General features: G+C 39.1%; 1 protein-coding gene across 2 annotated transcripts in view; it reads right to left on the bottom strand.

Annotated features, from left to right (window-relative positions):
* The window catches only part of coro2ba (coronin, actin binding protein, 2Ba), a 51,792-nt gene extending 37,516 nt beyond the window's left edge, over positions 1-14,276 (bottom strand). The window contains exons 1-2 of one of the 2 annotated variants that reach the window (XM_035999780.1): positions 14,259-14,276; positions 13,905-14,015 (exon numbers count right to left, since the gene is read on the bottom strand). In XM_035999780.1, coding sequence (XP_035855673.1) covers positions 13,905-13,919 — 15 coding nt within the window. In that variant the 5' untranslated portion in view covers positions 13,920-14,015; positions 14,259-14,276. Of the gene's footprint in view, positions 1-13,904; positions 14,192-14,258 lie in introns of those variants that run through there. The other variant, XM_031289985.2, reaches the window with a different exon arrangement.
* Positions 14,277-19,112: the final 4,836 nt, after the last annotated feature.

Here is a 19,112-nt window from a genome sequence, read left to right as displayed (position 1 = left end):
TTTAAAAGCTTGTTGGATAGAAATGCACCCACTACAACTAACGTTACTATGGCGATAAGCCTAATGTGTGTGAACCATAGACTGTATATTATTAGTCTATGGTGTGAACTGATATTAGGGTTAATATTGAAGATCTACAGTTGTGTTTTGCTCAATATGAAGTTAAGTGGCTGATCAGTTAAATATATATCCTGTCCCAGACAAAACCTAATATTTATGTGGAGGACGCAAGATCATTTTATAATTATATTATGACCGCGTGGTGAACCTATGAACCGATAACTCATATTTAGACATCTGACGTTAAAGATTTGTGTTGTTGTTGCCCAGATAAAATGACAGAGGAAAGAAAAACAGACATAAGATCCTTTTTCAGTAGGCCTACACCAAAACGCCAAGTAAGTACAGTAAATCCTCATATCAAGACAATTTAGTAACATCTTTATAAGAATGGGTGCTTATGGAAATACTAACGTCACTATGTCACTGGCAAAGAAGACAGAAAGAACTGAGGAACAGGGAGACCAGGGACAGTCAGGTGGAGAGTCTCAGGTAAGTGTGTTGAGCTTAGTTCATATTTTTGGAGGTGTGTGGCTGTCAGGGTTAGCAGATGAGCTTTACCAGTGGCTCACTAATTTACATTATGATCAGCTAATTTAACGTTACAAAACGTTAATTTAAAAGTGTACAAAAGTATTGTATTTCTTTTATATGGGGACACTTTTTCAAAATAAGTCATTATGTTTTAAGGTATTTTTGTGGCTTGATTGTAAACAACTTAAAAATAAATACATGGTTTTAAAGAAGAATATTTTGGTCAATTTAGTCAGCATTTTCATTGAATCAAGAGAAACACTGAAAAGAAGGATAATGGTACAGTCTCCATGCTACACTAATGATAGTATTAAGGCTTTCCTCTGTGTACACGTGTCCTCTACGTGTATAATTGTGGCTGTATTATTTGTGTCCCCTTCAAAAAATTGCTCTTCAGAAATTTTATGTTTCTTGTCCCCCCCTACTGTTAGGTCAGATTTACGCCCATGGCTATACTGTAGGTACATTTTCAAACACTGACTCGAAACTCAAAAGAAATTTCTTCCTATCAGAAAGCCTCCTAGAGAGCCCTTGGTACGATGAACTGGGGCAAGTTAGGGGTAAACTTAATTTTAATAAAATCACTTATTGTTTGACTTCTTGCACCTTTATTGATATTTCATGTTTTATAATTGCACTCATTCCTACTTTGTACTGTAACTGCTGCACAACTCGGGATAATACAGTTCTATCTTATCTTAACTGAATAGCAGTGGCATGGCATGGGAAAAAAGTTCATCTTTTTAAAATTTGATGTTCTCTCATACATGCAAACCACATATGAAATTGTTTTCAATACAGGATTATATATAAAATAACCAATGTACATTTACAAATGCAAGACAAATTAACAGCAACACAGCTTTACATGTCTCCTGCATTTAATATAAGCTTCCCAAGTTCTTAGAGCTGATGCATTAGCAAACAACTGCATGCTAGCAAGCAGAAACGATACTTTCTCATCATCAGTCAAATTATGTTTCTTCCCGGATTTGGTCAGAAAACTCATGAGAAAACAATATTTTTGTTTCTTTGGCGTCCTAAATCTTTGGCTTTTCTTCACCAGCCACACGTCAAATCAAAACAACGAGCTGAAAGCTGTAAAGAGATCAGGACGAGGTGTCAACTCACAGTGGGATCAGCAGGACTAACAACCCTTTTACATGACAGGGAGCCTTTTTATTAAACTTTAATGACAAAATATTGTTTAATGGTGCTTTACTTTTAGTTTTAGTTTTTACATTTCCTATTTATTTATTTTATGTGTGTGAATTTAAGAAAATTGAGCATCCAAATATTTCTGTTGTCCCGTTATTGTTATAGTTAATGTATTTGTTCTATGTTTTCTTGTGATTATTGCTGTTGTCTGTAACTTTATGTTGCAGACAACAGAGATCATTGATCTCAACTGTCTAACCTGATTAAATATGGCTTAAAGTGGTCACATTATGCTTTTTCCCTTTCCTTTATTTTGTTATATCTTTTTTGTGCACGTTATAGGTTTACAAAGTGAAAAAGCCCAAAGTCGACCCGAAAGGGATTTACCATCTCCAACAGAAAACACTGTTCACAAACTGCTCCAAACTGCTTTATTGTAGTCCAGCCTTTACTTCCGTGACGAACGTTAACACACGTTATAATGCTCGCCTAGCTGCTAGCATGGCACGCCCTCATACTCTGCTTCTGACTGGCTTGTAGTCCTTACCTAGCTACTGTGCATGTGTGACTCCCAACAAAGATTGAATAGAAGTGAGATGTCTCACTCTGTAGCTAAAACAGAGAGCTCAACACACAGGGTGAAAAGAGGAGCTGCAGCAATGTGCAGTACAACAAAAATATTGTGTTTTTTTATTAAACCATGCAAACCTATTCTGATGTAACCTCTAAATACAATTATGAACCTGAAAATGAGCATATTATGAGCACTTTAAATACAAATTAATTTTGTTATGAAGGAATGCAATGATACAGACAGTTTAAGTGTTTAAGTACACTTGAACTTAAATTACCCATGTTTTATTAGCAATGATTCAATGTAAACCAAATCATGATCAGGTCTTTGCATCTTTGTTTCGCCCTTCTTTTTATTCTGCATTTGTTACCCCTGTTACTCTCCTCCTTTCTACTTTATTTCTTTCCACAAACCATCTACATAAATCAATGAACCTGGCACATCAGCATAAACCCAGCAAACCCTCTCAGCTGCAGTCGGCACCCACGGTGAAGAAACAAGGGGCTGGAATGCAGACACAGCTGGCTCTCAGCTGGTGAATCCGTCCAGTAAACAACAACACACAGAGAAAATGCACACAGTAGGTCTACATACAATAATATAGTGTCAGGATTTCCCTCAGCAACAGGCTTTGTTGTCCTCTAATCCAAAGTGTATAGATCTTCCTATCACAATGCCAACACAAGATTATAAAAGCGCCCATTCAATTTTTATTTTTTTCATAACGATAACCTAAATAAGACAGAAGGTTGAAGTAGTTTTCTAATCAAACTACAGAAAGGAATGTGCAGGACAATGTCCCTGAAAGGTTGCCTTAAGCATGTTAATTAATCTTTTATAGAATTCTACATGAATGGGCAATTTTTTCAATATGTTTTATTAATGTCATAAACAATGTAGTAAAAGTGCTATGAATACTAATCAAAAATGTTATTAATTCCCCAAGTAGCAAAGAATACATTTCATGTTTGATATGACCGGAGAAACATTTTTTGTAAGGCTCTTTGTTTCTCGCCTCTGTTGTTGGACCTTTTAGATAGACAGGCCACTGTGTTGCAATAGTGACAGCAATGGAAATCTACACAGCTAGAATAAGGACCGATTGACATTTATACTGACGTTTCTCTGGCAAAAACTCTGTAGGAACAATCAGATAAAAGTTCTGTGAAATGAATTCTAGCATAAATCAAACCCAGGGATGCAGTGTCATGTCGCTGTCTACACAAAGGTTTGCAAGACAAATATAAAGTACTTTTCAAATTGTATAGGCTACTTAATACATTAACATGTAGAATGGTTGATTTAAGATTACTAACATTATTTCGTATTTTTCTTTGCATTTCCTTCCCCCTTTCTTCCATTTTGCAACAGCTACTAACTCCACTGTTGATCGGAGGAGGGTGTAGAAAGCCAGCCGAATGACTCCTATGGTGCTTCTTTTCACCTGCCAGCTCACCAGAGCTCTTCTGTTTATGCTATCTGCCTCAGATCCCACTCAGTCCGCAAGACACCCTGACCAACCTGACTACAAGGAGTCACTAGTGCACCTTAACCCTTTATGGCTAGCTAGCTGCTAACTTAAGTGTTGACATTTGCTTAGTAGGACAGGTTCTTTCGGTAAATATGGCCTTAAAAATGCCCACACCCCATCTTTTAACCTAACCTTAACAGCTAGCTAGCTGCTAGCTTAAATGTTGACGCTTGCTTAAGAGGCTATGCCAGTTTCGGTCGGTAACTAGGGTCGTCAAAATCCCTAAACCTAACCTTAACCCTTAATAAATTAGCTAGCTAGCTCCTAGCTTAAATGTTGATATAAGGCACAGTATGCCAGTTTCGTAACTAGGGACCCAAAAGTGCGATCGTAGAAATGTGGTCCTAGGACTGCATTCCTGAAACTATAGCTTCCTCTTTTGCAGTAAAATAGTACAGATGAACACCGCCAACAGAGAAATGGTGAGACCCAAGTCTGAAAGACCTCTGAACTCAACCCAGGTTTCTGCAGCTATCCCCCTGTCTGATCTCTCCAATCGTCAATTGAACCCAAACAAGCCTGATTGTTTTGGCCAAACAAACTGAAACACCAGGCTTTATCTGTGGCTCAGACACACACTGACACTTTCACCATATACTGTAGCCTCTATAAGAGGCTTATCTGGTTGTGGCTCATGTGATCTCCTCATGGGCTCATCAGTTAGTTCAGAACAGTGAACCACGCCGACTAACTACCTTTAAATGACGTTGTTGTGCTTTTTGTGTATCAAATTTTTAGCAGCATTACAGAACAGAGTAAACATAATGTTAAACATAAAGCAAAGGGAATAGTAGAGACAGAAAAAAATCACAGGAGGAAAGTAAATGAAATAAATGTACTATTTTGTGCTGCAGAGAGACTACTATCTATATTTACACTGCTATCAGTGCCCATAGGCGAAATACAGAGCTGAATTTGACCCTGATGAACTCCAATGCGGATGTCTGTGTGTGTGTGTGCGTGCGTGCGTGTGTGTGTGTGTGTGTGTGTGTGTGTGTGTGTGTGTGTGTGTGTGTGTGTGTGTGTGTGTGTGTGAGAGAGAGAGCGAGAAAGAGAGAGAGAAAGTGTGGGTGGGTTCTCTTAATATATCATCCATCGTGGATGTGCTCTCAATCGTTGCCCCACTCCCCACTCATTTCTCTCTTATGTTCACTCGATGTTCACTAGAATACAGTTCTAGCTACAGTGTATAAAGCACATAAAGATATTTCATTGTCTGTATGATCAAATGTGGTATGTCTCATGTTTGAACCTGTGCTTTACTAGCATAAGACATCATAGTACTTCATACCTGACCACTAGGGGTGGGAAACAAAATCCTATGTATCGTGATTTTTTTTTTGCTATAATTTTTAAAATTGATTCTTTTCCCTAGAATCAATATTTTTTATTTATTTATTTTTACCAATGATTCACCTAAATATTTTCTGCTTGGTACCGCTATCCGTTTCTAGCACAACAGAGCGAAGGCAGAAAATGCAGAAAATGCATGTTATGTATTTCTTTACAAATTAAATAAATGTCAGACTGACGGACTGACATGTCATGTGCACTCTTTTTAGAAAACAATTAGTTTTTTAGAAATGTCTCAAGATATATTGTCCCTAGAAGTGTATTATTCAACTTTTGTTTTTGTTAAAAGGAGGAAAAGAAACTCACAATACTCAATACTAGCGAATCGCAATACTTCTGGAATTGCAATAAATGAAAATCGCAATACAAATCGAATCAGCACCCATGTATTGTTAAAAAAGGGAATCGGGAAAGAAGCATATCGTCCCAGCCCTTCTGACCACCATACCAGGTGTGAGAAATAAACAAATCACAAAACATTAGGCGTCGGCACAGATGATAGAACATAACTCAAATGTGAGTTGACATTGCACAAGCATGCAAGAAATGAAAACGCAGCTGCTATTGTCAGCCTCATGCCTGGGAATGTGATGCTGGATAAAATTACATAAGTAGATTCCATGACACATCATCAAGCCTCCCAACCAGGCAGCTACTGTTTCAGTGAGAAAATGGACCACCCTAATTCTCACTGCAGTGGCACTGCATAGTTGACATGTATTGACCACTGCAGCTTCACTAGTGCAACTGTAGTGCAAATAAATAAAGACTGCACTGCATTCTTTTCTCAGTGCCTCTATTTACTAAACTGAACATTGAAGAGCTCTGTATATTGAGTCATGTCCCTTGCGTTAGGACTATTAGAGGGACGGGTTATTCCTATTAGTTATAATTAATTTGTACTCAAGACATTTCTGAGACCTGGGAACACGGCTACATCACCACACCAGTCTGCTAAGAAAAGAAATATGAGCAGTCAGACCCTTAAAACAGGTTGTAAAGAAACTGACATGTTTGCCAGATTAGCTACAGTACCACTTTATTTATTGTTTCTGGTATTTAGCCTAACCTCATTGATATAAATGGGGTGGACAAAATAATAGAAACAACTTTCCGTATAACACTGTGTGTTCTTATATAAATAACATCCTTACAGATGCTGCAAGCCATTCAATCTGTTTCAATGTGCCACAGACAGAGACTATCTGACTAGAGAGCCTCTTGTGTTACTACAATTATGTTGTAATAGTCACAGGGGTTTTACTGTAAGATCTTCTAAACAAGGGAGAGACTTAGAGAAAGAAAAAAAAGACAGATAAAGACAAAGACAGACATATACAGTAGCTAGACATAAATAAGGCCAAGAGGACATTTACAAGATGAGAGACGATTCAGGAACAAATTGAAGATTTCACACTGATATGTAAAGCATTAGTCGACTCTACTGATGCTTTACTTATCAGCCAAAAAGAAAGAAAGGATGAATCAGAAAAAGGAGCATTGCTCAGAGTTAAAGGAGAGGATGGACACAGGGTTTGTATCCATCTAAGAGAATGACTTACTTTGCATAAAATCTCAGCAACTCATTTAAACTAGTATTAAAGGTGCCCTGCCACACGTATTTCATTACTTTGTGGTAATGTCTGAAGTTCTACCATGGACTGTAACATTTTTTGTGGAAAAAATGCCTTGGTTACCTTGTTTCAAGCCATTCTAGCGTGGTATAGAAAGCCTGCAGGAAGACCCAGCTCGATTTGTGCCAGTTCTCATTAATATTCAACGAGCTAAGCTGCTTGACTCTAATTGGCTAGCAGCTAGCCAATGAGAGCCTGGCTATCAGCATCCTTTACCCAGCACATCTGGGCGAGCTCATGAATAGTAATGAGCTCAGGCAACACCATGTCAGACTGACCGGCTTTTGTAATTGGCCTGATTTCTCCGCTTATTTCTTTTCAGTGGCTAGAGCTGACAGAGGAGGTAGCAGTTTATGTTTACATTCACGACATAACACAAATACATATGGACCTAACATATTTAAAAAAAAAAAATACAAGTAAAAACAGTTTTGTGTGGCAGGGCACCTTTAAGTCTTACTGCCAGTTTCTTGCAAATGGTGTGAGGTAAATACATTTTCTTGAATGCAAATAAAAAACTGTAGGTAATTACTTAATTCTTTGGAATTCATTTAATTTGGAATTCTTTGGAAGCTATTAAAAGTACTTTTCCACGCCAAGATGGGTGGCAAGCAGAGTAAACCACACGTCCCACACAACATTTTTTTTTTAATGTTTAATGCTTAAAAATGTTTAACTGTTTTTAACTGCGCTTTAATGTTTAATTTCTTATACTGCACTTTTTTTATTGTTTTTATGTAAAGCATTTTGAATTGCCTTGTTGCTGAAATGTGCTATACAAATAAAGCTGCTTTGCCTTGCCTTGCCTATTCTTACATCTTACTCGCACTTAAGTTTGAATACCAAAACTATGGGCATTTTAGTGTACAAAATCCTTTTTACCAAACACCCACTCCTTAAAAACAATCATACACACTTGCACATCTGTAAGTATGTACACCCATCTGTCTTAATGCACTTATTGCCTTTTCCCCAGGCCCACAAACAGGAAGCACATCCTATGTCCTGATTGTTCAGACAGCACGCGCACATGCACACACGTGCACACGCGCGCACACACACACACACACACACATACACACACACACACACACACTTAATCTCAGCTGGAGGGGAAAGGGGATGCTGGTAATGGTCACTCTCTCCTGGATCTTTATTTCCACTGGAAGATATTCACTAATAATTTCACATTATTCCCTCCTCTTTTATTTCAGCATCCTTCCAAAGGGGAATTAAAAAATGAACACTTTTATCCAACAAAAGCCACAACAAAGCTTTCCCCTGTGCACTTGTTTCTCAATTCAAGTCATAATTTGGTGAGAAGGTCACCTAGACTATGGATTGTGTGAATGCATTTGCAGTGGAGGAATGATTTATGCAGTGGAAAGAAGTTTCCCAATGCTTTTGGAAATACACTACAGGCTTTTCACACAGATTTGAAAAGTACAATTGTTACAGACAGTCTCTCTCACACACACACACACACACACACACACACACACACTCTAAGCAGGGTAAGGAAGCTTTCTGACAGGCAATGAGCTCATGAGATCTGAATGTCTTCCTGTGGTGAATGCTTTTCTGTAGCTTTCTCACAACTATTTCCCTTTTTTCCTCCTTTTTCTCACACTGTGTCTGCCCCAGCTCTCTTCATATACACACATACAACTTGCTATAGGAAACAAAAAAGCTTAATTCTGGATTTAGGATTCTTAATCTGCTAAACTGTTGTATATTTTTCCTACTTCAAGAATAGCATGTTTTAGGTTGCTAGGTTGGCAATTTAGCTCTCAGTTTAATGTGTCTGTGTGTCTGTAAGAGTGTGCGGGTAAACATTAAGCTTAACAAATGGCCAGTGGTCTAAATCAGACTCAATTAAGAGTTATGGTGGGCGCAGTGCCCTGAGTAAAGAATTGAAGACAGTTTGCACGTGGATGTGCTTGGATTTGTGTGTGTGTGTGTGTGTGTGTGTGTGTGTGTGTGTGTGTGTGTGTGTGTGTGTGTGTGTGTGTGTAAATGTGCACAGCCTCTCTACAGCAAATTTCTTATTTTTCTGTTTTGATTGAATAAAATAACTATAAAAGCATATAGTCACTGAGCTGTGTCAGAGCTTTCATATCTTGAAAACATATCTTAAATCATTTTATGCTACGAGAGTCTGAACAGCCTCACAGTTAACAGCAGAAGCTGTACCATAAACACTCTGAAAATGGCTTTCAGACGTCTTTCCAACCACATGTGTGTGCCTGACATCGGAGCAGAGTGGGCCTCCTTCATAATTGGGGTGTTTGCAGATATGTAATTGCAAACACGCTTAACACAGCTGGAATGCTACTTTGAATTATATAGAATTCACGTCAGCAGGGTTAAATATAAAGCTTTTGATCAAGAGAAACAAGCATGTAGGATTAGGGAGAGGTTAAGGGTGCAGTGCAGATGGTTAAGGTTAGAGTTATGAGCCAGTAAATGAATCAAGCGTAGTATAGTACTCCAAAGTATAGTAATACACACATAAGTATGTGTGTTTATGGGTCCGTCCTCTGGGAACGGACAATCATTTATCACCGCACGGACTCCCTTTAGTGTTAGCTGGGAAGCATTTTTGCTGGTGTCAAAAGGAATAAAAAGGGGGACTCCAAAGGCCAGTCCTCCCCCTCCACATCTCGGCCACTCCTCTGCTCCCTCAGCGTCCCTCTGTCCTACTCCCCACCCCCCTCCACAGCCCTGGCACACTCTTTTCTTTCTGTGGTTTCCAACCAAAAACAACTGGAGCATTTTAGGGGTTGCCATGCAAATCACAGCTTTCTAGTCAAAGGGGTATTCAAAAGATCAGTCTAAATGGTCTGTGCAGCTTACTGTTGTGCTTAATGGCACAGTTTAATAGTTTGCTAGATGCTCAGAAATTGCTTTGAATATGAAACAGAGTTCAGTCCTTCTGTGCTTTTATATCCCAACGTCTCTGGCTGGAGGTCACTTGGCAGACGGAGGGTTGAGTGACCCCAGCCTTTTGGAGAGGTCAGTTTCTTGCACAGGGAAATCCCGCTGCCATTATGCCTCTCCCTTGAGCCCTGTGGACTGAGACCAAACTAAAACTGACAGGAAGGTAACGTAGGGCAACGATTAATGCTAAAACTAGCTTCTGTTGCCTCCTCTGTGTTGTTGGAGGACACAAGTGGTCTTTTATTGAACAAACGGAAGGTAGAGTAGTTTTACTGTATGGGTTTGTTCTTACTCCGTTTATCTTATGTAAGGGAGAAGCTGTGAGCTGCAGGCTTTCATTGAACTACTTTGAGATGAGGTCAAACAGCCTTCAGGATGTAGACGCACACTATCACACAGTTTCATGTCAAAAGACAGCAGATAAACAGGTTTGTCCTTTTGCTGATATCACAAGATCTCTAATACTCTGTGCCGATTTAGTAGTAGTAACGGAAGTTATCTACCCACCTACACATGATGTGTCTGCCAACTCACATTTGTGCCTTCCCACCCACATCCACACACTCATGCACACACAGACATACACGCAATCACAAAGCAAATATGAACAGTTTCCAGATATAGTAATAATAAGCCCATGCTGTGCCCTGATGTGCTAGCTGTGTTTGCAGTTTTCTGCTACACTACTGAGAGCAGCATGTTGTATGCAGCACTAAGCATCATCTATGCAGTACTTTGTATTTTGATCCTGGAAAACTATAGTGAGCAGTGCATCATCCATCTTCTTAGGAACTCTTCAGCTGTGTTAGAAGTCGAGCATTTGGCATAGTTACACCCTCAGAGTTGTTTCTGCTCATAAACTTACATTATAACTACATAATTAAAAGGAATTTTACATTTCTGCATGATTTTACAAATCATATTATGATGTTCAATATGAGGTATTATGATATTTGGTAGCAATATATGGGATAACTCTCCAGGCCCAAAGAAATGATTGCCAGTAGACTAAAGTGGCTATGTTAAAAAGCTAAAGAGCTTATGGTCCCGTCTCACAGAGGACTCAGTGCAGTAAGGCCATATTTAAAAGCAAAGGCCATGGATTTAAACATGCAATGACCTGATTTCACTGTCAGCATTTTGTCAGCGGTAGCGTGTCTCTCTCTGTTTGTTGATCTGTCTATCAGTGAGTAACAAATACATACACTGTACAATGTCTGCACAACAGTATTACTTTGAAAAAACAGCTCTGGATGTACTTACCATACCCAACTAGCTAGCTACAGTATCTTTAAAAAATTGTAAATACAGACAGTTACATTGGAAGCATGTTCAAAATTAAAGAATTAAAAATTCCGAAAATGTTAGAATCTGGTTGTAGTTGTAAAATCAGAAACACAACAGACTAAACAAACATCTCCAGGACCACCACCAATGTGAACTTTTCTTGGTCATTCGAATATGTTTAAGTTATAAACATAAAGAAGATTTTCATTGTTTTTCACTTAATGTCCTAATATGACTTTATACTAAAAGTATTTTGGTATGACATTTTTATATGGACTACATGTGCAATACATATATCATGTGTCATACCATCATATACATGCTTAGACTCAAAACTCCCACTAAAAAATCCCAGTTCACTGTAGTAGCATCTTTTGAAAGAAAATCTATGGAGTGGGTTGTATAGGTTGGTTGCATAGGTTGCGAGCCTGACATTTGCTATTTTTCCATAAAATACATATAAATGCATTAACATTTTAATTCTCCTTTTGTCCCACTTAATGTGTTGTTGATGCAAAAATGTTTCACAGCAAACATGTTTTGTTTAGTTACTGGTACTCATAAGCAAACACAACATAAACACTACATTTAGGCCTACATTATTGCTAATTTAAAGAGATGACATTACTGTCCCAATTATGCTACATGTGTTAATGTCTATGCCCCCAGCATAGATTTACTGTTAATCTCTGCTGTAATGCTAATAGGTCATGCAAGACCATGGAAATCTTGATCTGATACTAAGTAGGCATTGCAGGGACTGTCTCTCCAGAATATTGTCAGTCTGTATCTGTGGGCTAAGGGGGTAGAAGTCTGTTTAGCCCCGTCAGCATAGAAGCTCTTGTTCTGTATCCGTCCCAAGGTGACTTCTCTGCTGTTGGCAGGCATATCCATGAAAACAGCTCCCTAGACTCTCTCTCTTTCTCTCTCTCTCTCTCTCTCTCTCTCTCTCTCTCTCTCTCTCTCTCTCTCTCTCTCTGCTTCTCCCACACACCCAGATACCACTTTAGATACCACTGGGCAATGTGCTTTCATACATTTTTTTTTTTTACAGAGATGTCAAAGAACACTTTTGACTTTCCTTTTTTTCCACTCCTTCCTCTTCATCATCTCATTTCCATAATTGCAGGAAGGAAATCAAAATGCAAACTGCAAAATGACAAAAATGATGGGTGTATTCATTAAAATTCTCTTCAATGCCTTTGGCCTTGACTACAGTCAGGTTTAGGCTTTGGCTCAGTGCCAACACACAAGCACCTGACCTTTCCCTCCTTCAGTTCTCATAGTGGAGAACGTCCACGTACGCAGCTCGCACACACACCTCCCACACAATCTCTCTCACACACGGGAAGGAAAATTGCACTTTGAGAGCGACTGTCTGTGAATTTGTGTTAGGGATGAGCAGCCAGGAAACACAAACTACACCATTCTGTATTAACACAACTTTTGTGCGGAACTTGCACTTGTGTGGTCGTAAGTGTGAGTAAATAGGCCATTGTCCTGTGTCTACAGTAGGTCATCTATTTCAGTCCAGGTTAATTCTCTACATCGGAGTAGGTGTGCTAATTTCCTCTCTGTGTGTCCTCTTCCTGTTTCTCTCTCTCTCTCTCTCTCTCTCTCTCTCTCTCTCTCTCTCTCTTTGTCTGTCTTTCTCGCTCTCTTTCCCTCTCTTAATTGATTGAGAGGATTTAAACGGCTTCTGCAGGGTTAAGCACAGACTGCAACCTCCAATACACACTTGGATGCACATAAACAGTCAAGCAAGCGGGATGACACACCTACTTTAAGATCAGCTTGAGACAGCTAAAACACACACACACATATTTGTTGCTGTCACTTGAGAGGACACTGCATGGACTTTTATCTACTCCCAGAAGATGTACCATAATCGTTTTGTGGCTTGGCCTTGTGGGAAGCTGGTCTTCATCCGTTAATGGTGGCTGAGACCCCATAATGTGACTGTTTTAACAGGTTTTTACATTAACATTTATTCACTTGACGCTTTTGTCCAAAGTGATGTACAAATGGAAATACAATCCAAGTCACAGTAGATCAAGAAAAATCCACGATATGACTGAAACACAGACTGACACTGTCAAAATCCTTAAACTTATGTTTTCACGTGGAGTACTTAGAAATCCACTGTAAGCCAGAATTTGCATATCATAATTGTAATCTTTTTTGTTAATTAGTATTATAAATCACTATTTGTCAAAGCCACCGTCGTGCTTTAGGAGATATGCTTTACTCTCTGCAGCTGATAGTGAACAAAACCCCAAACCTGCTTCCCAGCTCTCATATTGTTATTGATAGAAATGAACAAAACACCTTAAACAACCAAACCTGTCGCAAAATGATCACCTACACTACGTCTCACAATCTTGCACATACAGTATAATAACTGAGTTTAAAAGGTAGTCTTACACAAAATACTTAAATAAACAGTTTAGTCTTCAAATGTCGGGTCTGATACTGAATTTCTTATCTGAATAACAATTCTCATCTAAATAAAGTTTACATAGCTCCTACACATATAAAAAGAATAACTCGCTTCAGCCTGCAATACTGTCTGCTGCAGATTAGAGAATGTAATGTTGTTGATTTTGGTCTTATCATAACCAGACTGCATTTCTAATGGGAACACACATTAACACAAATCCTCAGGGCAGCAGCATCCTGACAACCTTGCACTACCCAACTCAAAAGCTCACCTCCTCCATGCATGCACACACATGAGATCAAAACCTTAAATAACCTTCACAGTCCAATCTAACCCCAATCTTAAATCACTGGTCACATCCTTAAAGTTGCTCCCCATCCAGAGCGGTCTTACCTTTGTGACAGTCATGCAGAATCAGTGGGTGAGGAGCAGGCCAGTGTCCCCTTCAAGCAGAGAGCAACGCCGCAGGAGTGGCAGAGTGATGAGGAGGAGAGGAGGGCAGCTCTGCTGAATATGCAGAGAGAGGGAGAGAGAAAAGAGGAGGGGACAGACAGGTTAGTGTGTCTGGCTCACTAAATACGAAAGGGCAGATTGCTGCTGCAGTGAAGTAATGGCTGGCAGCCGGCGTGCGGTTGGTTACTACAACAGGGAAAAGCGCCCCGCTAGGATACACACACCCCCCCCCACACACACTCCTCCCTCCCCAACTGCACACACGCAAACAAACACACACACACACCCACACACATTGATGATGCACTGCACACAAAGTCTGGCTACCCTACTCTCTCACTCTCTGTCTCTCGCAATATGATTAGTGATGGGCTAATACAGCTTATTGATGAGCAGTCAGGCAGGGCTGCAGGAGGAGGCGGAAGCAGTGCTTCCTGGGACAGGAGAGAAGAGGACTGCAGAAACAGAGAGAGGAAGGGAGGGAGGGAGTTGGACGCTGTGTCGCAGTCTGCTACTTAGGGATGGAGCTAGCTGCACGTCATCAGTGTGTGTATAAATGTGTGTGTGCATGTCTGTGCGTGTAAGTGACAAAGGCATTGATGGACGGGGACCAGGGCATTTTAGATTTTAAGTTAAGTCCAAATTACACTGAATCTATAGTTATTTCTACATGTGGAAACATTATAGAGACCTAGGCACAAACACACGGACACACAAAAAAACACATGGTAAAAGTTGTAAAGCTGTATTTATGAGGACACTCTTTGACTATGGTTTTATCTCCATAAAATTGTGATATTATTTTACCAAATTCTGCTGTTTAAATAATGCATTCAATGAAATTGGAATTAAAGCGTATTTAAGCGTTTTTAAAGCTTTTGTTTTACACGTGTTTTGTCTAAGTATAACACAGTTAATTGCAATGGATCAGTTTGATTTGATTTTGCATGCATTTGCCTTTTTGTGATATATATCACTATCACAAAATATTCTTATGTCCCGACTCTTTACCTTTTGATCTTAAATTTGAAGGTTACTCTAACTACTAACTCTACTCTTAAATCCAAATGAATTTCTCAAAGAAATCCAAATCAGTATGATATCTTCGTTTTGGAGTACTTTCTTTCGTTTTCTTTTCAGGGAAGATATACTTTATTAATCCTGCCAGGGAAAGGACACAAGTATGGAAGCACAAAGGCACCCACCCGCACTCAGAAAGTAATACATCTCTGTCATACTAATTGTGTAAATAGAGGGATGCTAGAGACAAGCAAAGATTCCAACTCAGTTACCATGGCTTAAAGGGATATTTCACCACTGGAAAGATGAATATGTATTAAATTGGTCATTTAGAAGTTGGTGCCTTCTAGACCGAGAAAAGCCAGAAAATGTATTTTTGGCTCATGTGGATGAAAGAAAACAACTCCCAGAATGCACTTGCTTCGCTTCCCTACTAGTCCACTCCCAAGCCACGCCTACCGTTTACAGACATAATAGACAGTGAGACAGTCAAGTCAACTCAAATGTGTTGTATTGTCATCTCAACCATATACACGGAACTTTTCACCATGGCTCAAGTGGTGTTACACATTTAAAATATATAAAAACAACATTATATAAAAACGAAATACGAAACAGGCTACATTTAGTGCACACACATTATAGGCTCCGTAAAGTTCAGCTAACGCATTGATAGCATTAGCGCTTGGTGGGCTGTAAACACTGAGTATAAACACAGCCGTGAATTTGCGTGGAATGTAGAATGGTCTGCATCTAACAGTCACAAACTCCACCAGCAGTTAGCAGTAGTTGGATAAAAGCACCCCATTTCTGCACCAGTCTGTCTGTACCAATGTATCCCGGTGGTACACGTGTGGTAGTTTGAATGCACATAATTGTTGTAAAAGTTTGCTGCTGAAAAGAGAGAGCTGTAGCTTAGCTCCAAGATGGCTGACACTCGACTAGCTTCGGCTCGCTTCGGGTGAAGACGACAGTCCAACCCCTTATGGGCGGGTTGAAAACATGCGGAACTAGCTGGCTGTAGTCCACAGACTCTGGGCAAAAATGCCTAGGCTTTTTTCCAGACCCACAATACAGAGAAATCTGAGGGAGGGAAGCACGGTCATTCTAAAATACTACCGGGTTTCTACTGATACAAAGCTTAATGCTAATCGGTGAAGTATCCCTTTAACTTCCCATCGCTGTGTGAGACTTTTCTCTAGTAGTTGCAACGCACAATACTGGCTTTGTTTTGGGCATCTACATGTACATACTTGTGTGTGTGTGTGTGTGTGTGTACTGTAAATATCTGCACATGCTGGAGTAAAGGTCACTAGGACAGAAGGGATCCATACTGAATGACATAATAGAAAATATCCATTGCAGGTTGATCATTATGGTTTTCTACTGTGGTTTTATCACACTCACCCATATTGTCATTCAGTGGTCACTTCGCTCCCCAATCTCAGTCTTTGTGAGTGTAATCTGAGGCCCCATTCTCAGCATTTCCTGTCTAAAACAATAGCATTTCCTGTGTACATGTTTTGGGTGGGGGTAGAGGCTCTTTAAAATCTATATGAGAAAATATCTGGATTACAATACTGTCACAAAAGTTGGGCTATGATAAGACATAGTTGTGCACATTTGGCTTGTATTATACTTGCTAAAGCTTATAAAGTAATGTGGCAGGTTGTGCTGCATTATAAGAAACATACATGTACTATGAAGTATTTACATTTTTTGTGTTACAACAGGTGCATGGACAATCCCAGACTCACTTATTTCTTAAAAGCCTTCCAGCCTCAAGTAGTTTGGCATTCCAGGCCTGTGTGAGTGTGATCTGAAACGTACATGTTGTGCCATAGCACTGAATCTTTGAAGTTTAATTCTTCAGGGTGTTGGAAGTATGTGATCTTTCCAATATACATCATGAAAAAGGTGTGGGAGGAACCGACATCATACAGTGGGAGTGGCAAATACAGGGACCTGCAAACTAGGAAGAGCCATCCTGTCTAACATGTTCCACCAGACATCTATGCTCCTTTAAAGAAAATAGAGGTTGAATATTCATAGAGAAAGTCAGCATGCATGTCAACAATAATAATTTTGATAAATGGAACAATAAACAATAGTGATCACTTTCTGGCTTGGCTGTATGCTTTAAATCCATGATTCCTTTTTGTTTCAGTGAATTATGGCAAGTCTGTTTTGTATTTGGAATTCTATTTCCTTGTTATATTGTGACTTTGACAGCCTTGTAACCTGGGGGAATCCACTATATTTAACAGTTTGCTGCCATCGTGTGGTGAAGTCATATTATTACCTTCAAGTAGTTTGGCATAGCTGATGTTGTCAGTGTATTTAAAAAAAAGCTTATTTTCTGAAGACTTTTTGAAGACTTATTTTTAACAATACTTGTAAAGGGCTTCAAACGTCTCTAGTTGTGGATTTTCTACATGAAGAGATAAAACAAACCCCTCTATGGAATACACACACACACACACACACACACACACACACACACACACACACAATCAATTTCTAAGTATATTTACTTTTCAGAAAGGTATTTCCTTGACTGTGCTGTGTCTGTAAAGTCACACAACCTACTGTTTGTTACTTGGATTCAGTGGGACACCTGAAACACTTCCTTTAAAACACCTCAATGTCATTGTGCGGGACTAAATTATGATAATAAACGGATAAAAACAAAGAACAATCATCTCTCCCTTCCTTCCACAAATACCTGTGTACTACACTTAGAGCATGTATCCCTGTAAGAAAGGGGAAACATCTTTTTTAAATTGATGGGTTTTTTATAATACCTGGTGTTATGTGCTGCAGCCATCATATCTGATAAAAGTAGCTTACTATGTTTAAATCCTGGAGGGATTGTTAAACGTACGGTATACAATGTCGTGTCTTGGCCAACGTTACTATCGGAGCAAGGGTTTGGGCTTTTGGGCTTTACTTGTTGCGACCATAGACTGTATATAGAAGGTTGCGAGCGACCAAAGATTTCAAACAAAGATGGCGACAAGGTGACGTTACGTCCAGGTGATATATCTGTGGTGATGACAAATGTATAATGACTTGGGAAACGGGTTTAAAGCTGAAAATAATTACATTGGGCAGCTGTGTTTTGTTGTGTTTCCAGCTGTATAGAAGAGTCTTCAAACAATCTGGAAATATCTTTAAAATGGAGGTATGTTGTGCTTGAGTAAGTTTATCCGATTTAGGCTATCTTTGCTTAGCTCTGACTTGATCGTTAGCCATCAAAGCAAACGTCTGAAACGTAAAAACAATAATTACTAGAGAAGTAGGGCCAAGTAAAGAAGTATCATAATGTTTTTCCCTTTTTCCTCCTGTACTGTCTAACATTTGACTACCTGGCTTTTAACTTATTAAGCTAGCTAGCTAAGAAGTGAATATTCGAGTTTAAGGTTAGCTAAACTATTGACCTTGTAAGCTTTTATGTCTGGTACTGGTACTAGCTACATAAAATGCCCAAACCAGAGACTGCCTATTCAGATGTCTCAATCATTATAAAATCCAAATATATTACAAAGAATTTCATAAATTAGGTTACAGAAAAACACAGTTATTTTTTGTTCAAGCAAATTGATTCCCTCTACTGCATCTAGCTTTTTAAGGTAAATGTTCAAAAGTTAGGCTACCAAACTCACCAGAACTTTTTTTCTGAATTGGCTTTCACAGATGAACAGGCCTACCAAACCTCAAAGCATCAGGTAAATTAAGTGAACTATTGGCTTGTCATCTGGCCAATCCATATACGATTTATGAAGATTATATCTACAGTAGTCATCACTCACCTCTCAGGCTGGTTAGTCAAACCTTCCCAAACAAACAAGAGTTTAAAGGCTACAACTGAATGCCTGTAATTGTCTGTGTATAATGGATGTCAAAACATTGCACACTTTGTTTACCTGATGATTTATTGGTTTGCAGACATAATTAACAAGGACTTTGATAAGTGCTAAACATGAATGTTGTGTAATATGAAGACATTTGCTTCACTTCATCACTCACTGCATTTGTTTATATTTTATGTTCTTTACAGCAGATGGAAGCCACTTTTATATCCACGCCCTCTCAATGTGTAGCTGTACACAAGTAGAAAAAACTCAC

The sequence above is a fragment of the Sander lucioperca genome, chromosome 3, assembly GCF_008315115.2.
Source record: "Sander lucioperca isolate FBNREF2018 chromosome 3, SLUC_FBN_1.2, whole genome shotgun sequence".
Lineage (NCBI taxonomy): Eukaryota > Metazoa > Chordata > Actinopteri > Perciformes > Percidae > Sander > Sander lucioperca.
This window is presented reverse-complemented; position numbering and strand designations above follow the sequence as displayed.